General features: G+C 35.8%; 2 protein-coding genes across 4 annotated transcripts in view; one reads left to right on the forward strand and one right to left on the reverse strand.

Annotated features, from left to right (window-relative positions):
• The window catches only part of LOC139141338 (ceramide synthase 6-like), a 281,300-nt gene extending 262,864 nt beyond the window's left edge, over window positions 1-18,436 (forward strand). For all 3 annotated transcript variants that reach the window (XM_070710972.1, XM_070710975.1, XM_070710974.1), the window contains one exon: window positions 1,402-18,436. In XM_070710972.1, the coding sequence (XP_070567073.1) occupies window positions 1,402-1,503 (102 nt within the window). In that variant the 3' untranslated portion in view covers window positions 1,504-18,436. The remainder of the gene's footprint in view (window positions 1-1,401) is intronic.
• Window positions 18,437-20,658: 2,222 nt separating this feature from the next.
• On the reverse strand, window positions 20,659-24,041 carry LOC139139710 (uncharacterized). The gene is made up of 4 exons (XM_070708570.1): window positions 23,601-24,041; window positions 23,128-23,314; window positions 22,600-22,706; window positions 20,659-21,999 (listed from the first exon to the last, which is right to left on the reverse strand). The coding sequence occupies exons 1-4, from the start codon at window positions 24,039-24,041 to the stop codon at window positions 21,481-21,483; spliced, it is 1,254 nt and encodes a 417-aa protein (XP_070564671.1). The 3' UTR covers window positions 20,659-21,480.
• Window positions 24,042-26,126: the final 2,085 nt, after the last annotated feature.

The raw sequence follows: 26,126 nt of genomic DNA on the forward strand, positions 1-26,126 counted from the left end.
TGACAATAGTTAGATATGTGGAAGTTGTCCTGAAATATACAATTTGTATTTTTAAGACAATTTTGTCACTTTTGGTCAAGAAAACTTGTTCTCAAAATTACTTGTCTGATAGCTTTGTAATTTGGTACAAAAGTCCTGAGGGATGTTATTAGATAAATTTTCTGCTCAAAGTGTTGGGAAGCTCCCAAATTTGTATATTTTAGGTAATTTTCTCAGTTTGTGACCTTAAATGACCTACACCAACCCAGGATATGTTATGAGACAGTTTTGAAGGCTGTGAACATTATTTTGTCACATTTGGTATCGATTTGTAGTAAAATTTGATCCAGAAAACAAAGCTGAGGTAAATTTTTTCATTGTGGATCAATTTTTGCAACATTTTCATTGAAGACACACAAGAACTGATGAGAAATTTGGATCCAGGATAGTTCCAGATGTCGTAATCACCCCCACAGTGGAAGGCATTTCACTATCTGTAACTAATTTAAGTGCTGTTTACATTCGAATGATAGCACTCAAAGCATTAATTAAATAATCCCCAAGGTTGTAAATATATTTCCTGCCATCTGGCCTTATGCAAACATAATCAACAAAGGGATGGAGCATTTGATATTCAGGAGGGGGTAGGGTCTTGAAGATTGATGAGGTAGCATTACTTTTTACCAGATCTCTTGTACATTTTTTTCCCACTCTATTTTTCTCCAACTCTTCCATCCTTTTCTTTTTGTCAAACCTTTTCTGGCTACTTTTTTTGTTGACATTTGCTTATGTATGTAGGATCTGCTTGTCCCATTGCTATAGAAATTGATATGCATGTTCCTGGGTTTTTTTTAATAATTTGTCTGAAATAAAACTTATAATAATAATAATAATAATAATAATAAAGATGACCTCCAGTACCTAAGTTGCAGATCTTATTTGCTTTTGTCATTCTTGCTTTTCTGGTTTAAATATTTCTTGAATGGACCAATTCAAACCGAATGTGAGCACACTGTCCTTGACAGTATTTTTATGGGTATACAGTTATGCACATTTGTCTTAGATTATGACATGAGAAGTCCATAGGACTGGGATCCCCCTTGGCCTCAGGTTGATAATACCACCGTTTCAGAGATTGTGTGTTCAGTAGCCATAAAATGTGTTTGTCAGGTTCCTCTTGATGACTGTAATAGTTTCAAGTGTTCACAGGGTGCCCTCTGAAACTGTTGATTTCATAGGCCTTCTTTAGGAATTCCTTTGTTTTGGAAAACAGTTTTTCTTAACAGGGAATCCTATATAGTGACTTCTTTGGAGAAGATAAAGCTGCTTTCTAATTTCCCTGATGCACCTGATCAGAAAAAAGTAATTTTACCAAGTTACATATACTTCAAATGATTAGCATTTCTGTATGCTTTTTCCCAGGTTGAAAAAGATGACCGAAGTGATTGTGAAGAAACAAGTAGTGATGAAGATGGTCTAACTAACAATGGCAAAGCCCAGATGAATTCCAGTGGTAATCACTAACCTTAAGAGGGTAATGAATCTGATCCTGAAGAATCCGAAGACTGATCAGTCTGCTTCACATGTATCTGAGGTGGTGATGACTCTGATTCAAACCTATCTGTCCAGACAGTGACTAAGATTAGCTATTAAATATTTATCACATTTTATTATTGTCAAGCTATGATTTTATATGTATTGTAAGAGTACATCTGTCTTGTAAACAAATAAGTGCACTAATATGTGGAAATATTTTCACCTTTTAAAAGTCAGCAAATGTAGACATTTTACTGGTATTATAGAGTTTATCTTTGTAACTTGAAATCCTCTTGAGATCATGACTGCAAATCTTAAATGATTACAAATTGTTGATAGGATGTGATTGTGTCATTTTCAATAGCCATTCAGCAATTTAACTAAAACAGAAGTATGTCAGATGGTGGTGCTTTTTTAGAAAAAACAAGCCAATATCAAAACTTACCTAAAAATATATTGCTTGTTGGATACAATCTACACTGCTACCACTTTCTGTGTTGGTTGTGAGAAAGGATTAACATTGAACAAACTGTATTACAAAGTACAGTTCAATGGTCCTTGAAAAATAATAAGAAGTTCAGTTTGCCGTAAGCAAGTGATATTTATAGATTCCCATATGTATGAAAGTCCAAGTCTATGTAATAAGTGAGACTTAATAGGTGATTTAAATTGCCTTTCATAGTTGACATTATTCATGCTTCATGGTGATAGATTCATCTGATTCAGTGTACATCAGTTGACAAGTGTTCTTTTCCTTCAGCTCTAAATATCAATTAACATATCAATAGATAAGGGACATCAAAGTGTAGATACTGTTAGTGATAATCAAGTAATATCCAACCAACACCCATGAAATACCCATCATATGCAAACATCCAACACCTATCAAGTACCTTATTATGGACACAGCATATGAATACCTTCCAGCCGGTGAAATGTATGACTGTGTGTGAATTTTTGACTATGTGATACCTTCATGGTATATTTAAGCAACCATACCCATACCCTACAACGGTATCCTCTTAAAGCACCCCCAGCAATGGTATACCATGAGATTTTGACCAGTTCACGACATATTTGCATGAGCGATAGCGAGTGCAAATATGTAGTTGACTGGTCAAAATTTAATAGTATTTACTAATGGGTGTGCTTCATTGCTATTATATCATTACAGTATATTGAAATTTTGGAATGGAACATCAAAAAAGGCTTTTTGCACTTGCCGAGAGTTCGCGCGTGTGCCAACCGTGGTTAATTGCCAATACCACGATTTTTTTCACTTCTCAACCAGTCAGATTGCTGCACTTGTATATACCATAATGCTGGTATGAAATAATATGATTTTTACCTGTTCACGACATATGCATAAGCGATAGCGAGTGCATATATAAAGTGAACTGGTCAAAGCCATGTGGTATATACCATTGCTGAGTGTGATTTATTACTATTATATCATAACAGTATATTGAAGTTCTTGCCTGGAACGTCATGAAAAGATTTTTGCTCTTGCCAAGATCTTGCATATGTGCCAGCTGTGCTATATCGCATACATACCATGGCTCTTTTTGCATGTTGACCAATCAGATCCCTGTTTTTGGGCCATCAATACAAGTGTGATATAAATACCCAATATTGCCTGTTCCTAATGTTTCACAGTAAAATGAGTGTGTTTTGTGCTTATACAGAAGAACAGGTGGTATTTGGTATCATATGCCTCTTTGCCCACAATTTTGCAAATGACAGGAAAACCTTACATATTTACTAAGGTTCTACATTTATTCAGCCACACACATAACTATAGAAATATTTACTAGGCTTCATTTATAATTTATACATAAGGTTTTTACAGAGGTAAAGACTACTCAACAATATTCCTCCACATCAATGAATACTGTAAGAAAAGGCAATGGGATTCAAAATAGGCACCATGGAAGAACTATTTATGGTTTTGTATGATTTATGGTTCTGTATGATATTACAATGTATATCCTTTCACCCAAAACTCTCCTCTGTGTCAACACCCTCTGCATGGATTTCAATCATGCCAGATCTTCATATGGCGTGGAGATGGCAGGCATGTTGCATGTTTACACTGAGTGTTACCTTGTCAACAGGTGTCACATACATATGCATTGTAATACTGTCAAGTTACAAATTATTACTACCAGTTTTGAGGTTCATTCCAGTCTGCAACTCTTGAATTTCTTCTGGAGCTTCTACAAAAAGGGCATGACCTTCAATGAAACTACCACCCTAGGAAGACATTACAAGATTTTAAATACTATCCCTGTTCCTCTAAGTCCTTCAAAAGTTTATGTTGGCAACGCTGCCCTTAGGTAGAGAGTGTTAGTCATTTTTTTCCCCTTTATTTACGTTTAAGTTGCAAATGCAGTTCAGGAACACTCTAAATCTGATGACGTGTAATGTGTACATCTTTAGGGTTACCATAGAATATCACAGCTGCATATGAACATCACAAGGATGGAGCAATATGGGCATGGTTGATTATGATAAGATATGAATATACTGACCAGATTTCCTAATTCTGATGCCCTGAATGGGGCTTTATTATAATACATCTGTGCAAGCCATACAGAGGTAGAGTACATCATAGCTAACCTGTATATTCAGTCTTTCACTTTATAAATTCAATTTCAAAGTACTGACTGGATGGCTCTGTTGGAGGAATTGCCTATGTGGACTTTAGACTGTGAACTTTTAGAAGCCATACACAAAATGATTACTTTCAGTACAACAACTTGGCAGTAGTGTAAAAAATTAATTTCAAGTGATCATACACCATAAGCTAGTGATTATATAACATATATCCTTAAAGGCCCATGAGCGGCAACTCAGAGAAATTTGTCCAACCTCAAGGTATCTCCAATTTCCTCAGATATTCATTGCAATCTGCAAATTGAATGATATAACTACACCTAAACAACGTTTACTTGTGGCAGAATAGGCAAGAAATTGAACAGATATTTGTTCAATTTAAATTTTTCGCTATTTACAAAATGTTGCCATATGTTATGTGCAAAACAGAGAATTTTTTGTCAAAGTGGAGTGAATCCCTTTCCTGTCCTTTCAGTGGGTTGCACCATGTTGTATTTGTAAAGATTCAAATGTGTACATGTACCATTTATACTGTTTATCATGTAGTTGTATGGAGGTAGCCATATTTGGGTGTAGCACGTACCGTTTATTATTTGTCTTACTGAAACCTCGCAACGCAGTCCCACTCAGTGGATAAGAATACTTGAGTACACATCTTTGAGTAAGAACATTTCTATGAACTAATCATAATCTAAATATAAAATCATGAAAATAATGCCAAAAGTTGCAGCTCATGTGCCTGTAAAGTTTCTGTACGTCAGTTGAGTAAATATATAATCCTGGAAAAGGCTTTGTGGGTCCACTTCAAATAATCTCAGATATGATTTGAAGACGCCCATACATTTATTACTTTTTATTAGTATACCGAAAGTTAATTAACCAGGAAAGGGACTTGCATATTATTATTAGTGTTGGGTAAATTTGGCGGTCAAAGTTCAAAGATCTGCAGGTTTTATACCAGGATCAATGGTAGTAGACTGTAGTATATATCAGCAGTATATATTCACCAACTGGTAAACCATAGACCCTATGGTTAAACTGACCGGTAATCATACAGCACAATGTAATGACTATTCTGATGAGGTTTGGGCTTTCATGATCTCAAATGCATTGACTTACACATGAATGACATCCGTAAGTCTTTGAAGGTGACATGTCCACAGGAGATAGATGCGTATGTTAACTGAATATGTCAAGTTGATTTTGTCAAAACCCCTAATAGAAGCATAGAGAATAATTGATATATGCGAAGTTGACAAGTCTGATAACAAGACTTCCATGCTTTCTCATTTTTTGACATGTAATGCAAGGTTTACATTCAGGTTAACAATGGTAGACAGTTACTGATTTGCATGCATATTTACACTATTTGTTGTTTGTAAATATGGTTCTTTAATAAAAATTACATAAGATGAATAAGTATGTCCAAGTATAAGAAATATGAATGCACAATCTGGTAAGTGTTTTTCGGTATAAATTCCATAAATGCAAAATACTGCCGAGTGCTCTCCATGAAAGGGGCAATATCAAAAATATTTTTTAAAGTGTAAATATATATGGGGCACTGTACATTAAGCTGAACATCAAGGTATTTGGTGTCTGCTAGCTTTCAAAGAAGAAGACAAGATCTTTTCAAAAAATATAGGGCATCAGTCTTTACCAAAGTAGTTGCAGGGTCTGTTATTACATATACAGTTATTTTACCAAGTAAAGTTTGCCTGTAAGCAACTTCCAGTACTTTTTGTGATATTGAAGAGACTCTACAATTTCTTGATATTTAAAACAATACATATTGTTTCCATCACAAAATGTTTATCATGATATTTCATCTTATTAACATTCTTCTCTATAATAATCATGTGAATTGTAACTTAACAAAGAAAACATCACCGTTATATAGATATTTTGAGATGTTTGCAATGCTGATGGGTAATAAAGAAAGCCTCTTGAAAGATTTTCTGAAATTCTGAATAAGTGAGAGGTACTCCTATAATTCTACATCTAATAGTGAACGTACCACTGCATGGAGAATTTTGTTTATTTTATAGAATACTGTGAAATCAATAGTATATTATAGCCCGAACATGGAACTTTGTGCTCAGGGTAGGTGACCATTTGCCTGACGGAAGGAGGGAGGGGGAGGGCATATGGTCTCCTGCCTTGAGGGTACCAAAGGTCCCATGTTTTGGCTGCATAATGTTTTTTAGTCCCCACGCAGTGTCTGTCCATCCGTGCATCCGTCACCTATGATTTCTCAGTCATTTTTGCAGCAATTTTTGAACAACTTTGCCTAAGAATAGTACCATATGGCCTCCCAATGCTCACCACATTTTCACACAACAATCAAATTTTGGCCACCCAGGATTCACTTAGCTCCGCTGTCAACAACGCAGAGCTTAACAAATATGCTGATTTTCCGTTGTCATCCATTGTCATCTGTCCGTCCGTCCGTCGTCCGTCAACAATTGCCTTCTCCTCTGAAACCGCAAGTCTGATTGCTTTGAAATTTGATATGCAGTTCACTCGGGGTGACCTCACTTAAGTTTGTTCAAATCGTGGTGAAATTTGCATATTTGCATTTTTTGGGAATTTTTTGCTGTTTTTGGTAAAAAATTATTCTTCTCTGAAACCGCATGTCCGATTGCTTTGAAATTTGATATACAGTTTACTTAGAGTGACTTCAGTTAGATTTCTTCAAATTGTGGTGAAATTTGCATATTTGAATTTTTAAGGTAATTTTTGTCAATTTTGGTCAAAAAATCTTCAAAAATCTTCTTCTTGAATACTGGTCAGATAGCTTTGACATTTGGTAAATAGGTCCCTAGTGATGATCTATTTTCGATTTGTTCAAATTGTGCAGAAATATGCAAATTTGTATTTTTGAGGCAATTTTTGTCATGTTTATTCAAAAAATTTATATCATCAGAAGCACTTGTCTGACAGCTTTGATATTTTGTAGACAGGTTAATAGGTATAAGAAAAATATGATATATTCAAATCATGATGAAACCTACAATTTTGTAATTTTGGGGCAATTTTTGCCATTTTTGGTCAAAAAATGTGTTTCTCAGAAAGCATTCGTCTGATAGCTTTGAAATTTGGTATACAGGTTCCTACAGATAAACTAGATGTGATATATTGATATATTGAAATTATAATGAAATCTGCTGCAATTTTGTACTTTTGGGGGAATTTTTGCCATTTTTGGTCAAAAAATGTATTTCTTAAAAAGTATTGCTCTGATAGCTTTTACATTTAGTATACAGGTTCCTACAAATGAACTTAATGTGATAAATAGAAATTATGATGATATCTGCAATTTTTTTTTGGGGGGGAGGGGGGTAATTGACGTCGGACAGTGAAAATTTTCCGTAAATGACAAAAAGTCAAAAACCACTTAATAGACTGCGTTGATATTTGGTACAGATACTCAGATTGTGTTCAAGGTGTTATATATGTCATTTTCCCCCACACTCCAATTTGTTATGTGATAGAAAACGAACAAAAGGTGAACTCAGCAGTTTCCGTATAAAACGAAATTTATTACGAAAAATAAAACTATAATTGCTAAGTCAAGGGATAGAATATAAACTATAAAAGTGTACAGACTACTTATCTCAGCTGGGACGGCAAAGCTCAAGTCTCAGAGTTGTAACAGTCAGTCTGATGTATGAACAGTCCTTTGGCTTGCAGGCTTGAAGTTGCACATAGTCCACAGTATAAATACGGCGTTGCAGTGAAGGTCTTGAAGACTTGAAATTAGTACTGCTGGAGTTTCCAAAGACTTGAAGTAACAGGCAAGAGACACAATCCCAGTTGTGTATTTTTGAGGCTATTTTTGCCATCTTTTGCTCATGTGTTCACACATGTGAGCATATGGTGCAGCGATGTCTGTCTGCCTGTCTGTTTGTCTGACTGTCTGTGTGCTCAATATCTCAAAAATGGCTCATTTGCATAATTAAGTATCTTAGAAAAAAGCGGATATACACTGAGAATGACTGAACACAATATGATGAGATTTGCTACAAACATTGATCACACCAAAATGTATCAGCTGTCACAGATATTAAGGGGTGAAATGTAGGATAATTTCTAATTTGCATATTCTATGAACTTTCCTAAGTAGGGATATATATTGGAATTGACTAGATAGTTGATGAAACTTGCTAAATATATATTTAAGATACTATGATACAATATTCTTCAAAGTCATTAAGCATTTTTACTTCATCCAACTCCTAATTTGCATATTAAGCATTTTTACTGCAGCCTATTCCTTATTTGCATATTTAATGAACTTTCCTAATTAGTGATATATCTGAATTGACTTGACCAAAGTTGATGAAACTTGCTATGTACATTGAAGACAGACTAAGTATGATATGGCATTATTGAAAGTCATTAATTAGTTTTACTTCAGCTAATTCCTTATTTGAATATGTAATGAACGTTTCTAATTAGGGATATATATCTGATTTGACTTGACCAAAGTTGATGAATCTTGCTACATATACTATAATACAACATTATTGAAAGTCTTTAAGCCTTTTTACTTCAGCCAATTTCTAACATGCATATTTGATGAACTTTTCTAATTAGGAATATTTATCTGTATTGACTTGACCAAAGTTGACAAAACTTGCTATGTACATTTAAGATACTGTGATAAAGCATTATTGAAAGTCATTGCTTAGTTTACTTCAGCCAATTCCTTATTTGCATATGTAATGAACGTTTCTAATTAGGGATATATATCTGAATCGACTCGACCAAAGTTGATGAATCTTGCTACATATACTATAATACAACATTTTTGAAAGTCGTTAAAGGTATACTATCACCTGTTCCAATTTTGCCACAGTTACCATGGAAAGAGAAAATCTAACCTATCACAGATTTTAAGCGTGTGGCTGCTTTTTAAAAACAGTGCCCTAACATGGGCATTTTGAATACTAAGGAACACCCCTTTGACCATATAAGGGCATATTTAGATTACAGGTGACTGTACACCTTTAAGCATTTTTACTTCAGCCAATTTCTAATTTGCCTATTAAATGAACTTTCCTAATTAGGGATACTTTCTGTATTGACTAGACTAAAGTTGACAAAACTGGCTATGTCCATTAAAAAAGTGGAACTCGTGGAACAGTTCAGCCATTACTTTGTGAAGAAAATTAGGGACATCCGTTCAGGCCTAGACATAGCAGACACATCAACTAACTTCGACTTCTTAGAAATCATCACTTCCTCATCATTGTCGGATTTCAGGTCCAGGACATCAGCAGGATTATCACAAATTCACCATCAAAATCTTGTTCACTTGATCCAATCCCTACTTCATTGCTGAAACGGTGCCACGAACATCTTCTACCTATAATGACTGCCATCATCAACTTGTCGCTTACTGACGGAGTTGTTCCTGATTCATTCAAGTCTGCGATTGTCACTCCAGTACTCAAGAAACCCTCACTTGATGCCAATATCTTAAAGAATTACAGAACTGTTTCAAACTTACCTTTTCTCTCGAAAGTTCTGGAGAAAATTGTTGCATCTGTCGGCCAATTCGCTGCTGGAGCCTTTCCAATCAGCATACAGGACAAATCATAGCACTGAAACTGCACTTGTCAAAGTCAACGATGATTTATGCAGGGCACTCGATGGAGGCAAATGTGTACTTCTTGTTCTGTTGGATCTGTTAGCCGCATTCGACACCATTGACCATGACATACTGATTTCAAGATTGTCAAAACTTGGCATTACAGGCATCCCATTACAGTGGTTCTCGTCATACCTCAAGAATAGATACCAATCAATATCCATATTTGGCAGCACTTCAGAACCTCAACACCTGAATTTTGGAGTACCGCAGGGCTCTGTGTTAGGACCACTGTTATTCTGCATCTATTTTTCTCCACTTGCTGAGCTCATCAGACATCACAATCTGGATTTTCACCAATACGCCGATGACAACCAGTTATACCAATTCTTCTCACGGCCCGACACATCATCAGCGGTGAGGAAGATGGAAATAGCCATTCAGGAAATTAAATCGTGGATGACTCAGAACAAACTTCAACTAAATGATGGTAAAACAGAAGTCCTATTAATTCGATCCCAATTTGCCCAAACACTTCATCCTATCGACTCTATCAACATTGGATCATCTGTTGTTCAGCTTGTAAGTTCAGCCCGTAATATCGGAGTGACTTTTGATGATCGACTCACCTTCAGGAAGCATATTGCCACCACATGCAAAGCCATCTACTATCATCTCAGGAAAATTGGTCACATCCGTAAATATCTCACAAAAGAAACCTGTCAGATAGTTATGCATGCCTTCATCACATCCAAATTAGACTACTGTAACGCTCTCCTGTTTGGACTACCTTCAAAGGACATCAAGCCACTCCAACATGCCCAAAACACTGCAGCTAGGATTGTGTCAAGGATAAGGAAATCTGACCACATCACCTCTACACTTAAGGAACTTCATTGGTTACCGGTACAATACAGGATCCATTACAAAATTCTTCTGATTACATACAAGGCATTAAATGGCACTGCTCCTGTGTATTTATCAGATCTGCTTCACATCAAACCTTCACCTCGCCTACTTCGATCAAATGAGAAAAATCTTCTTCATGTGCCACGGTGTAACCTGCAAACGTATGGGAAACGCTCCTTCTCAAGATGTGCTCCCGATTTGTGGAACAGTCTTCCGTTGGAACTTCGCCAGTCACCTACGTTGATCACCTTTAAAAAGGGCTTGAAATCGCATCCCTTTGAGAGAGCTTTTTGATTTTTGTGTTCTTGTTCAGCGCCTTAGAACATTACCTCGTAATGGATTTTGGTGCAATATAAATGCTTTTGATTGATTGATAGATTAAAGATACTATGATACAACATTATTTAAAGTCATTTAACATTTTTTATTTTCAGCCAATTCCTAATTTGCCTATTTAACACTTTCACTGCATAATGAATTTTTATACATGCATTCCTGAACGTAGTTTTCCATGGAAATATGGCCTTATAAATATTGATTTCCATGCATGAGCTATAAATATCTTTGTAATTATAAGAGTATTCGGGACAATTTTTTCAGTGAGTATGGCAATATGACAGAGCATCATAAAAATGCACAAGAGGTCATGTGACACACCCAGAAGATCACGTGATCATGGTGGCCATATTGGATATTACAAAAAAAAATAAAAAATGTTGCATTTTTGTTATTTCAATATATAAATAATGTATTTTTTTCAGCGTAACACTTTAAAAATTACTACTTACGTTTTATTAACTCAAATTCATTAGGGGGGGAACACATACTTTAAAACATGTATAGTCAACATAAATGACGTTAATATGCATATTTATTACTAGTTCATCTTCGAACAACAGGTATCATCTGACATTCAAAAACGAGCTATATTATATATAAGCTTATATACTGGTAGCTAGTCCGATGTGTAATTGTCATTGATAGATTGATGTCGTACAACATCCACTGGATACCCCATCAACGTTTGTGACGTCGGTCACCGGCCCTTTGTCGCACTTTTCTCTCAACATGCATCTGGCCTACCTTCCTGTCTTGCTTGCAATCTCTGTCTTTGCTCAACTGGTTTAGAAACATATTCAAGTTCGGTATTAGAGTTACAATTTTAAATTTGACTTCTGCTATCTCCGTCGAGTTCAGTTTCACGATCAGTGACAATTCCACTATTAGTTCTAGAAAAACATGCTCAAGGGCTTAGTCGGTGTTAAACTGTGCCCACGTCGCCATTTTTAAATACCCTCTGACAGAAAAACAACAACCGATCGCACGATCCTTACAAATCACGGCAGAGAAATAACCAAGTATGGCGGCATTTGTTTACAAATTTGATGATCATGCTCATTTAGGTGTGACCTCTACCTTGTACGCTATGCTAGGCTTGAGGAAATAGTCAACAAACATGATGTATTTTAATCACAGTTATGCAGTTTATCAGTTTTCTTCACATAATTTTGTACAAACAGTATTTCCTATGTAAAACATTTAATTTTATCATTTTTAAATCCTGAAGTTGTCAAGGTGAAAATAGTTTCAGTTCACTTTCAGCTAAATGATGACTATGCAGCCTGTGGCATTATCAATGAGTTACCATCGGATTCAATGGAGCATGCAACACTATATGTGAGGCATGTAATAAAATATTTACAGTAATCCCACATGTGCATTAGAGATTTATGATCTATGATCATATTTTGTACATTAGGCCAGGCTAAATGTCATAAATTGTTCCTTAATCATTGATTATACTACATCATTGCTGATAAAGTTTCTTTAAATCCTCTGTTCAATAGCCTCAAATACTCCCAAATTGCTATTACATTAGAACAGACAGTAATGGGAGGGGTGGTAATTCTCTCCAGATTCTGCATCCCGGGACATTTAATAAACTTTTTTATTACTTTGTGCATGGTGATTGTTAAAGAAACATAGTACCGGTATAGCTGGTAGTGTTTTGATATAACAGTGTAATGTATTCATACATTACTGAAAATGAATAATCACCAGTGAAGGCATGATGACTTTGTTAATTACACTGTTATATCAAAACATAACCATATTGCATCAGCATTTCAGAATTTTACAGCAAGAGCTGATTTTGAGATGTTTGTGTCTCAGTTTCTCAAAACCAAATTCATAAACCATTAAGTATGAATTTCAGTAACAAGTGACCGTCGCCAACTGATTCCACTGCTTAGTCCTTCCAAGACAATGTGTAACATATGCCACTGTGTAAATGTATGCAACAGTGAAACTTTCAGGGATTTGTCTAACACTCTAACAAGGCTGTGAAGGGTTATGAAAGATGCATCAAACTGAATGGGCAGTGCAATGGAAACCTGAAAATGATAGTTTTTCATTATGTGTTACATAGATATTAAAGCTCAAGCTGCAGTGTTTGTCTATATCAAATTCAACAAAAAGGTTTTCACTTTTGAAGCATTTGAGTCAGCAGATGTCAGGATAATTGCAAACATCTAGTTCTTTTAAAAGTCTGGGCTGTCAGTTTCCTAGAAATGAACACATGTATGCACCGAAAAAAATGACAACATCATACAGAGTACATTTCAATAGCCTTTCTTGAAAAATGCATGCACTGATGGTACATTATTTGTTCAAAGGAAATATTTTATTTCAGAGAAATATTACCCAGTTGAATAAGTGGCTCAATATGCCAATGCAAGTTTTGATTACTTTTGCATTTTTAGATAGCACTGTATTGTTCAGAATACATGATGATTGTAGCTTTATATGTAGGCAGCCTCTTTCCAATCAACCATGAATCTATGATATTGTTGTTGTGCAGCCAAGGTGTGACATGCATGAGTCCTACAAAGACAACTTACTTCAGTGCAACAACTGTATCATTTGAATGAAGCTTTTTCTTTTTCAGAAAGCAAAACCGGCTTCCTGATTATATCTATATAAAATCACCCGGATCACAGCACAATGTTGTCAAACCATTATGAAAATGTGTCAGAACTCTGGTAAAGAGGTCAAGACATACAGTCAAAGTAAAACGAAAACTACAAATTTTAGGCCCCACAGTAACAGTTCCATACTTTTTCAGCATTTTTGTTCTCTGTGATTGTTTAAATTGTTTTTTCATTACTATGAAGAGCATTACTACTAGCATTCACTTTGTAAAAACCCAATATGCAGTAATGCAGTATTATCATTGCAAAATTGATCTTTAAGCCAGACTTTGAATCATTGAATATATACTAATAATATGAAAGAACATTCATATCATTTAGCATATGTTGAGATGTTGAATAACCAATATTATCCCTTGATAAGGTCAACACGGTAGCTCATTTAGCAGTGATTATGGACAAACAAACAGCAGTGTATGTTCAAGTGATAAGGGGTTTCAATTACAGTGTTAAAGTGGCACTCCCACTTGGTAACATTTTTAAAGCACATTTTTTTAATGCCAACGGTCGATATTTGACGTGGCGACTGCGCGCGGATCACGAGATATCGAGAAAAACATGTCCTCAAAAAAGGAAAAGTTTGAATTCCGGTGGCCCACCTAAATTCAGCTTCCGAACATCGAACGTTCGGCACTGGGGCCATTGTCAACTAAGCTATGGAGAACGAGTCTACGCTTACGTTGCTGTATGCCACAGTACCACTCGCGTCGGTGATCGGTCATGCCCCCTGGGGGAAAGCCGAGTCTTACTGACTCTGAGAAAAAACGGAAAACAAAGTTTGATTCCACCGGAATTCGCATAACGTGTGGTTGATACATAGCGGCCGCCGAGTGGTATGCATAGACGCATACCACGCGCGCGGCGTACTGTGTGGCAGACGACAAAATGTAGTCATCGGAGGGGGCTAATATTTGACACGTAAAAACTGATGTTTATGTGGTATTGGTTAAAAATTTAGTACAACTGATTAAAAATAATGAAAACGACAAAAACTAAGGAGAAGTTTTACAAAACTTACCTGAGGTAAAGGCATAATGCTGTATATAAAGTCTTTGCAGTGGGAAGTAAATTAATTGCGTCGTTCGAACTTATTGTAGACTCCCTAGAATATCGTCAATCAGCACAACAACAAACCTTCGGGTAATATCGGGTCAAAATCAGAAACGATTGTAAAACTTCGGGATGTGAAAAATACTCTCGGGAAATGACATGTTTTTATCGATATCTCGCGATCTGCGCGCAGTCGCCATGTCAAATATAGACCGTTGGCATGAAAAGAATGTGTTTTAAAAATGTTACCAAGTGGGAGTGCCTCTTTAAGTAAGTAAAGGAACAGGAGAGACATTGATAGAAATACCTATCTTTATTGGAAATATGATGGATATCATCAAAATGATACCTGAATTTCATGCTCTTCCGTGTTGCAAAAACACTTTTTGTTGTCAGATTTGAAAAACCTGCATATTTCTAAATCTTCTGTATGCTCATTTGCTTACATCGTTTTTTGGCATAACAAGTGAACCAATATATATAAAATATATACAAAAATTATTATTTCAAATCCTTTAATTTGAAATTGAACATAAATCTAAAAAAGGAGCAGATAATACCCTTGTTCCTGAAAAACAAAATTCAGCTACCATATGGTGGCCTTGGAAGAGGTGCACAGTGGCAGTGATGTCTTTTTAGCTCCGTTGTCACCAACACTGAGCTCATCTAACAGGTGGCTGTGTGGTACTGGCGTAAAGCGTCTGTCAACTTTGTACATTCCAAGCTGCTGCTTCAAAATGGCCTGTCCAATTCCTTCATTATCTGGAATACAGGTCTTCAGGGATAACCTACATCAAATTTGTTCAAACTGTGATGAAATATGCAAATTTGTCTCTTTGAGGCTAATTTTACTGTTTTTTGGCAAAAATTATGGAGTTTTTGCATCTGGTTGACCAGAAACTGAACAGGAGGAACTGAGTGACGTAGATCAACTGTATGGTCATTATGTATTAAAAGAATCCCTTGCAATTCAGTTATTTTCAAGGAGAACTTTAGAGGTGTGAAATATTTAGATCAAGCTTGGTGTGAACTGTGGAAGGGTGAAAAAAGTTTACCAACTTATCTTTAGAGAGCACACCCACCTGCAACTTTTACTTGCCTATAATTATCTACAGCACACAACTCTCAATGTGAGATATGGGCAAAACTTATCTCCAAAGTATAGAGATTGATTTTTCATTTTTAAAAGTTGTTGTTTTCGGCATGGCATAGACACTTTAATTTATGTGGAAATTTGTGTCAATTTTGGTCAAAAAATCTTCAAACATCTTCAAAAGTGCTAATCAGACAGCTTTGATATAGGTCCCTGGGGATAACCTATTTTGTATTTGTTCAAATCGTGCAATAATATGCAAATTTGTATTTTGGGCAATTTTTGTTTTGGACAAAATTTTTTTCACCAAAACTGCTCATCTGATAGCTTTGATAATTGGTATACAGGTTCATAAGGATAACCAAAAGGTGATACATTCAAATTATGATGAAATCTGCAATCAAATTATGATGAAATCTGCAATTCAGTATTTTCTAGGCAAATTTTGCCATTGATGGTAAAAAAAGATTGTTTTTCAAAAACTAATCTAATAGCTTTGATATTTCGTATGCAGGTTCCTAGGGATTATCTTATTGTAAAAGATTGAAATTATGATGATATCTGAAATTTTATATTTTGGGGTGATTTGTACCATTTTGGTCAAAAAATTTGTTTCTAAAAAACTACCAGTCTCATAGCTTTGTTTGATATTTGGCAGATGTTCTTAGGCGATGATCATAATTTGATATGTTCAAACCATGATGAAATCTTCAATTGTGTATTTTTGCTGCTATTTTTGCAAATTTTGGTCAGACCATCCTGAAATAAGCTATCAAAGATTTCCACTTTCTTCATCAACACATGTCACAAATGGTTATTCTCTACATATCACAGTGGAGCTCTGTCGGCTGCTATGTCACTTGTATTCAGATGTAATCATTATAAAGGTAATGTGTTATTTAGTGTTTTCCATCCCTCACTTCCTTTATATATTTATTAATTTAATTTATTTAAGTGCCATTTCTCCATTTTACCATTTGGCAATGTCACCAATAAAAAATTAAAGTACAGTATGATTGATTCCAACAAGACTTTATTGGAGAACAGTTACTCAAGACTGTGACTTCAGTCAAGGTTTTTGTTGGAGCATTAATGTTAATGGTTGGAGTTGGCGGTGACTCGTACAAGATTGAATCTTTCAGTCTATTAATTAATGCATTATCCCCACTTCAACACTAATGTGCAAAACTTATTAAATCTCTGGGATATTTTGGTCATTCTAAGTTGTGGAAAAGCTAAAAGTTTGATGAGTGTAACATGCTGATTTACCTCATTTGCTTATTCAATGAATTTCTATGATCAGGCCATGAATTGAGACTGAATGAATTGATTTGTACTGAGCCTCTAATATTAATTGATCATACCTAGGTTTAGGTACTACCGAAAGTTTGACGAATATGACTTGCCCATTTACATATTTAATGAATTTCTGTGATCAGGCCATGCATTGAGACTGAATGAATTGATTTGCACTGAGCCGCTAATATTAATTGATCATATCTAGGTTTATCAGTACTGAAAGTTTGATAAACATGACTTGCTCATTTGCATAATTACTTTCTGTAATTAGGCTATATATATCAACACGGAATGCTCTGATTTTTGAGCAGAACTATGAGGCATATTGATTACACTCAGGGTCTAGTAATGCTCAAAGGTTGATGGGCATGAGATGCTGATTATTAGCTCATTTGCATTTGAAATGAATGTCTGTAGATGAGTTTCATACTGATTAATACTGAATGCACTGATTTTGACCACTGAGGAATATTGGTCAAAGTTCGGTCTACATTAAATTGATGATCATGACATGCTGATTATTAGCCTATTTCCACATTTGAATGAATTTCTGTAATTTATTAGGCTTATATTAATTTTGAATGCAGTGATGTTGACTGGAACTCTGATATTCATTGATCATTGATTGATTGTACCTTTGATAAGCACCACATTCTGATAATTAACTCATTTGCATGTTTCTATAATTTGGCCATATAGCAAAACTGGATTTTAAGTTACATTAATCATACTTAAATAGAATTAAGTGTGCTGAAAATTTGGTATGAATGACATGCTTATTAGCCCATTTTCATATTTATTGACAAAAATTTCTGTCATATGACTATATAACTGAATGAATTGACTTAGGTCAAGCTTTGATTTAGCCATGCTGGAAGTTTGAGAGCGTGTTGTTGCTTCTACGTTATGTTTAAATGCATTTCTTTTGGTACACAGTGTTCAGCGAAATCTTACTTTGATTCAAATGCTGACCAAGAAAGTGAGGTGTCCAATGATGATATTGTCTGATAAGTTACCCTTATTTACTATTTTCCACAAAGTGTTCTTCAGAAAGTTGTGAATAGTCAGTCTTGCCAACTTTGTATAGTTGCTAGACAAATAATTCATTATAATTATTATAGCCTATACTTTATTATAGTTGTGCATTCCATATACCATCAGTAAACAATTTGTTAAAGAGTGTGTATATTGTTGTTTATCAAGTTAACTAGAAATTGTTATTAAAATGAAAATTTCTCTTAAATTTTTCATGTGTGCATGAATTGTGTTTGTATTTATCCTTCCAGATGTCACTGCCATCAGTATTATTGATGGTGAATCATGTTTTTTTTTTGTCTAAAATAAATATTTATTTTGAGCATTTAACAAGCGTCCCGTAGTTTTGTTGATTAATGCATGGTGTTTCAGGGATTAAGTAATAAGACACCTTGACTGCATAGAGACCTCATTTTATAGAGAAAACCTTGCAGGCATAGAAAAGTAAACTTCCGTACAAACTGAAACATTAAGAGCCATATTTTTAGTCCCCGGGGGGACTTATAGGTTTAGTCATGTCCGTGCATGCATCCGTCCGTGTGTGTGTGTGGCGTCCGTGCGTGCGTCCGTTCACGCAGATATCTCAGAGATGCCTGGAGCGATTTCATTTAAAGTTGTTACAAGGATTACTCTTATGTAATACATATGCACGTCAATTTGTTTCGTGATATGATCCAATATGGCTGTGTGGCGGCCATTTTGTTACAATTTTTTCATGTACGGAGCCATATCTCAGGCACATTTCAACCAATTTTATTGTAAGTTGGTACAAGGACATCAACCTTTGTCATATATATTCACATCAATTTGTTTCATAATTTGATTCAATATGGCCATGTGGCAGCCATTTTGTTAGGATCTTTTCATGTCCTGAACTTAGGCACATCTCAACTGATTTTATTCAAAGTTGGTACAAGGACATTGATCTATGTCATGCGTTTGCACGTGAATTTGTTTCACAATACGATTCAATAATGGCTGCGTGCATGGTGGCCATTTTGTTTTTCGTTTTTTCATGTCCGCAGCCATAATTCAGACATGTATCAACTGATTTTATTCAAAGATGGTACAAGGACATTGACTTATTGTTCTATTATGTAATAGATATGCATGTCAATGGGTTTCACAATCCCATGCATATAGATGTCTGGTGGCCATCTAGTTACGTTTTTTCATGAACAGAGCCGTAATTCAGACATATTTCCACCAATATCATTCAAAGTTGGTACTAGGACATTGACCTAGGTCATACATATGCACATCAATTTGTTTCACGACATGTAGTAGTATTATGTCAATCATTGAATTTTCGTAATTAGGCTGATTTGTCAAGAAATACTGCATCAAAGTTCATAAAACTTTGTACAGATGCTAAGGTCACATTGCTTTAACAGTGACTAAAGACATTTATCAGTGTCATCTCGAGTACGTTAATGCAGGGGCGGCGCTTTGCGATATGAATTATTCATGAGCATCATTAATTATTCATGAGCTACGAACAGTAGGTTATGAATATTAATTTATCACTTGACCTCTGTACCTTGTACGTACGTAATGTCAACACTGCACACGTCAGCGTACTGGAGAACTACACAACTTGAGCGCTTTTCCTAGAAAAACACCAATTACCCAGGTATTTTGTCTTATCAAGATGCCTGACACAACAAAGAAGAAGGCGCTTGCTTTCCAGGTAAGTTTAGTATTAAGTTCTCTGTAATCTTGTTCCGGGTAGTCGCATGCTCTCTCTCTGGATCAATAAACCAATTTATCCGTCATCGGATAGCCCCCTTCTGAGCCTGTTGGTGGAAGATTCGACTTATGAATATATTCATACACGTATCCGTGGTCTGCATGCGGCAAGAAGCGCCCGATTGCTGAAAGCAGCGACGTTTGCGCAAAGCAAAGCCTTTTGCCAAAGTATCGTTTGCAGTGTATGGCAAAGTACCGTACTTGTGACCGAGCTCTAGCCCTCATCGATGGCGGTATGAGCTCCTGTACCCCCTCCAAAGGGGCACACACACACACACACACATCTTTCTGCCTATAGAGGTGCTTTGATGAGTAGGCTCAACCATGATCCATCCATTAGTTTCCCACCTTTTGTCCTTTTCTTCATAATTCTGTATGCAGTGTGTGTCATCATTAGCAAAATCCACACAGGACAATCATAACAATGTGAAGTTCAATATTGTACACCCAAACCATTATAGCTGACAAGAGACAACTTCAGACAGTCATCAAAGCACATGTTACATTTTGCCAGCATATTCTTCTAATATTGCTGAGTGGTGATTTGTGATTGTGTGTGTGTGTGTGTGTGTGATGGTCCCCAAGCCTTTGAAAAAGTGTTTGGCTCAGTAATAACAAGTGTACTCAGCTCGATTTTCAATACAATTTCTCTTACTTTTTATTTTATGTTTTCTTCAGAAAGTGTTCTCTCAGGAGCTTAAGAAATACGAAGCACAACTCATGATCAACATGTCACTATGACTAAGATAAAGAGGTATGTGTACATAATATCAATTATTATTTAGTTCAATCAATGAGAGTCACATTCAATCATACCATTTTCCATGAGATTTACACATATCAAACACAAAATGTTTTGATGTATGTCTTGCCACTGAATTGACTTGTCTCAGAAGTAAATTTATATTACAGGAGGAAGGGAAGGTATTATTATTATACAGTGAAATAATCAAAAGTATTTAATTCAATTCTGGTTTGAAACCAACTGGCAGCCTGAAAAATTCCCACTCTTAGATATCTTAATTGTGAAAATACACAGAAATAGTATAGACAATGATAAGAAATATGTACATTCCTTAGTAATTACTAATATATTACAAATAGCTTAGGTTCAGATCTATTGACTGGGACCAGGTCAGGCCTCAATGACAACATTCAACATTCAACAGCTCAAGCCCTGCAGCCAGACAAACACAAGGTGTCAATCCCTCTGACCTATCCTTACAAAATTAAAATTCAAGGCTGTCTGTCATAATTTTTCATATAAAGCAAGTGATTTACCAGTACCTGAGTTATGATAATGAGGCCTGCCACAAAATCTCTATGAAGGATGATCAACTGATAAAAAGACTGACACTTGTTTATGCAAATCCATGTATAAGTGATCACCCATTGACAACTGGCAGAGTCTACCCTCCCCTACCCTGATTTCACATTGGCACACAACTTGTTTTTAACTCAAGTGTGAATAACTCAAGTCACACTAGATTTATTTGAGTCAGCTCAGAGCTGACACTGGTGTTTACTACAGAACACACACCAGAAATTATGACAATTACAATACCATATGCTACCAGTAGCATACAAAACCCTATTCACATGGTAAGCATTTCGTTTGTTAATTCTGATCAATATTTAATTTCCCAACGCTGAAGAAATTTTGCTGCAATTTCCCTGTTCTGGTGTATGTCATATATTTCTTTATTTGTTTTGTAGTTATCAATACTTGGTAGCTGTCCATTGTGATCTACACAAAACTGGCGCTCCCATTTTGTAATTTTCTGAGAAGCTTCTCTGTGATATTTGAGTAATTTAGTACTGACTGCTTTAGCTGTTTTGTATTCCTCCTTATACATTTGATCATTGCAAGTATCAACTTTGTTTCTACACTTGGTAAAGTGTTCAACCTCTGTGATGTTTCCCAGTATAGACTGAAGATATTCAACAGTTTTACTTGTTTTGCTCACTGTTTCTTGCCTTTTGTTTTCAGGCAACACTGACGATAGATGTGTTGCATCAGCTGTTCTTGCATTCAAAGTGCTGTGTGCTGTTGATGTGCCTGGAGGTGACAGGTCATCATCACAAGTACCATCATCACCATCATCACCATCATCATCAATTGGTCCAATGGTATCTTCTGTAGTAATCTACATGTAAGGTAAGTGTTTTTCTTTTGGTTATTGTTAAGCTATATTCTTTAAGTAATGGGTGTAAATTCTGAGACCTTTTCAGTAGTATTGTTCAATAAGACTGTTCTTGAAAGTGACAAAAAATCAGAATTACTTGTCAACATTGTGTATGTGTAGCTGACATTGTTATCATTGCTAAAGGGACTGCAGTTCTTAAAATGACTTCAATTTATAATAATAACACTGTTAGTGATACTTGCATGTAATTATGTACATTCTCTGGACATTATACTGATCTTGTATGTTTTACACAGTAAACATAAAAGTTGAAAACTCAAGTGAAATTATCCATATGTATATTACAGCTTCACAAGTGTAAGGCACTACCACAGTAATACATTTTCTGGAGACACAAAGAATTGTACGGGACAAAAGTAAAAGTGAAAATGCACATTAAAGCATTTTGTATGACATATGCATCACTCAGGCTAGTGTATATAGCCAAAAGGTCAATGTAATTTGATAGTAAAGTAATATACAAAGAATGATATACAAGTACTGTGTTCAGTTGTTATGATTACTGAGCAAAATAATAATGGACATTTTGAAGAAATTTACCTCTGTCATTATAACATGCGGCTCATTGTCACTATTAATTGTTCTGTAACTTTCCTCTGATGCATCATCTGTTGATACAGGAAGTTCATCCTGTTCTTCATGGCAATCTAGAAGTGTGTCAAAATTTTAATTATACACTTAATATTTTAATCCTGTGTAGAGACAATTATGATGAATAGTTTTAATGGACAAAATCTAATGGGAATATCTCTGGCATTCTTCAATTTTATATCATGCTTGAACCATTTTTGTTAAACTTTACACAAGTTCATGTCCCTTGGTATTTTTCTTGCTCAGAGTTATAAGTCAGACAAACAATTGTTTTACAGTCCATGGAGGTCAGAGGCAGAGTTTTTGGGAATGCAAGGCCAATTTAAATTAGCATAGTTTTGTGCTTGTATAACCAATTCATCAACAGTATTACACAGTACTGACAAAATATTGTTCTATTTTTTCATAATTTTGAGTGATAACTTAGACAATACACAATATATCAGAGTATATAAAAGTATATTGTAGATTACTTACCACCATGTACATGTGTGAGGTCAAGAGTTTCAACCAGTCTGTCATTAGAATATATCCTGACACGTCTAAGTGGTATGGTTATTTGCCCCTTCTTAACCTTATCTGTGATTTCATTCCAGGTCAGCTTCACAGAGGTCATGACATCACTGAGAGTGGATGACCTGAAGTGTTTGAGTATTGGACCCTCCTGCAAATTATTGTGGATGAATGCAGTATTACTTAACCAGGTAAGTATATTTGTGATGTTTGTCAATTATTTTCAATACCATTGAATCTGACATGTTCATTGTAATGATTTTTATCATGATTCTTTACCGTTTTGTGCTGAACAACTGTTTTCTAATTATTTTGCTCTCAAATGTTCATGAAACATTAAAAGACTGATCATTACATCTTTCCGAATGCCATTTAATTTCCAAATTTCTGATAAACAGATCAAATTTCTCCAGCAGTTAATTGATTTTGATACTCACTGGTTTACTGTCTTGTTCATTAGTCCCATCAAAGAATTCAACTCCATCATCTCTCTGGGTCCACCAAATGTCTGCTCCTCTAATGATGTAGTCACTAATTCTCTCCATGTGAGCTTGTATCAAGGTATGCCTTCTCATCAAGTTTAATGGAAAGACTGTATTTCCACCAAAGGAAAGAGACTTGCCCAGTTTTGAAATTTCAGAATCAAGTGTGAGAGATGGAAGTCTTGCTTCTTCTTCTGCATGTAATCTGATGAAGACATTTCCAATAATTTCTCCAGGCCGTTTTGAAGATGTTGATTTGGTAATCCTGCGGATGGCATTGAAAACCCTTTCCTGGCTTTCAGTGTTGGAGGAATAAAGGGAAATGATCCTGTACTGCTCTGGTAAGTGAACAACCACATTGTGATAATATCTTCCATAGAATTTTCTCTGTGTCATGGTTCTTTGGTTTACTTATTAATTTGATGCATAGAAGTCCATGTAAGAATGTGATATTGTACAGGCGCAGGACACGTTTTGGGCATCTGTATACGTCATGCAGGTAGGAGATGTGACTTATTTCAGCCAGAGTTTTCATTAAGGTTGATATATCTTCACTTACTTGCCTCTTACTTGTTTGTCTTCTATATACTTGGTAACTAGAATAACTGCTTTTCTATGTCAGATCCCCGTACTTCATCTGCATTGCCTAATGCTGCCTGAATGAACTTCTCCAACTCATCTCTTTCCACTTTACTCACAAGATGTGGTAATTCATCAAGGATGTTCTTGGCATGACCTTTGATGTCGTGTAGTGGTTCGGCCTTTAGAGTCTCATAGTTTTTGCAATTTATTTTGCTTAAGTCCTCATCTTCATTCTTGTAGAGAAGTGAATGAACTCTCTGCATACCATGAAGTATCTTGTCCAGGCTTTCTTTGAGCTCATCTTTCAGTGCTGTCTCTTCATACTCCTGACCCCTGCTTGAGAGTTCTTTTCTCAGTGAATCAACCTTCAGGTTTTGGTATGGCTTTACTTACTTTTCCTGGATTTTTTGTCTTCCAGGTGTACCCACTGGTGACCAGTTCCTTTTTTTCTGACATTGAGAGGGGTTGAATTCTAAATGCATGCACAAGATCATTATTCCGACGTACATCGATACCACACACACATTGATAATGGCCACCTTTCTGTTGACCCTCTTCAAACTCCGACTTGTGCTGGACCATCTCCATGGAAAAACCTGTTGATGTCATCAAATTTCACAGGAATTTCATCAATGGACACTGGTGTTGTTGAAGCTTTCAAGTCCTCTATACGGGTGTCAATGTATCCAAGTTGTTCTTCATCCGTTGGACCTGATCTTCCCATGATGTAAAGGTGGGGTTTTTCAACAATGGCTTCAACATCAACATCTGTACCATGGATCTGCTTATATTCTGCACGGGTGTAGAATGTGGCTGGGTCATACAGCCAGGTGACCATGAATACAATGTGTGAGTGGTTTGCTATGCTACTATGATCATGCCACATCTTGAGATGACGCCTCCGTTGCAACATTTTTAGCTTTTCTTTCATTTGGGTTATATTATAACTTTTGTCATATTCATTTATATCCAAAAGCCGCTGTTTCAGTTCCTCATCCTCCAGATGGTCAAAATAATCATCAGTATTTGCCCGCAACACACCAAGTTTCTCCTGCCTCTTCAATTCTGTTGTTTGTATTTTCCTTAGTGGTATTTTCCTTGCAAATACTGTGAAGGTTTCTTCCTTCAGGTGGCCATCTTTATCAATTGTTTCTTTTAGAAATGTTTTTGGTGCCACCAATTCACCTATTTCAACCTCACCATTGAGGATTTTCATTTTCAGGGTTTCCTGCAGTGTTTTAGCACTCCTTGGTTGGGGTACGGTCACCTCTCCCCCTGGTCCCTTCAACTTTTTTCTTCTTACTCTCCTTTCATATTCTCTGCCTTGGACTTCCTTTGTTGTGTTAATTTCTTTACATCAATACCCTGTGACTCTGCATATGCCTTTAAGATTTGACCAGCATTATGAGCAATTTTAGTTGGATTACCAAGACAGGTCACATTGTATTTTCGTCCCAGGGCTGACCAGTTGACATCTGCTCCCTCTTTATATTCAGATATTTCTTTCATGAATAATGCTTTATCCCATTCTCTTTTTTCCAGATGCCCAACCGCATTGCGAGGAGACTTCTTACCCAGTTTTTCCAGCTGAATTGCATTAAATACTCTATCAGTAGCATCATCGAGACACTCATAATGGTTAGCAAGACGAGTACGGTCATAACTGGAAAATGACTGACCAGATGCAAGAACATTTTGCAGATCTTTATCATTTTCAATTAGTTTGTCTTCTATTTCTTGTTTGTACAGTCTCTTTCTTTTTCTGTTGAGTTCTTTTATCTGATTTGGTGTTTTTCTCATTTGAAGTTGTGCTGAGTTTACCTTTGTTAAAGCCTTATTAAACTCAATATTGTAATTTTGCTGAAATGCACTGTTCAGTTTGTCATAAATATATCCTGC

Source organism: Ptychodera flava, chromosome 9 (assembly GCF_041260155.1).
Source record: "Ptychodera flava strain L36383 chromosome 9, AS_Pfla_20210202, whole genome shotgun sequence".
In the NCBI taxonomy this organism is placed as follows: Eukaryota; Metazoa; Hemichordata; class Enteropneusta; family Ptychoderidae; genus Ptychodera; species Ptychodera flava.

Bases quoted from the DNA above. Each gene is read 5' to 3' on its own strand.
- LOC139139710 (XM_070708570.1), bottom strand. From the start codon at position 24,041: ATGACACAGAGAAAATTCTATGGAAGATATTATCACAATGTGGTTGTT. The intron at 22,707-23,127 runs GTAAGTAATCTA...ACACACTTCTAG, and splicing joins CCTCACACATGTACATGGTG to ATTGCCATGAAGAACAGGAT. The intron at 22,000-22,599 runs GTAAATTTCTTC...CCTTACATGTAG, and splicing joins CGCATGTTATAATGACAGAG to ATTACTACAGAAGATACCAT.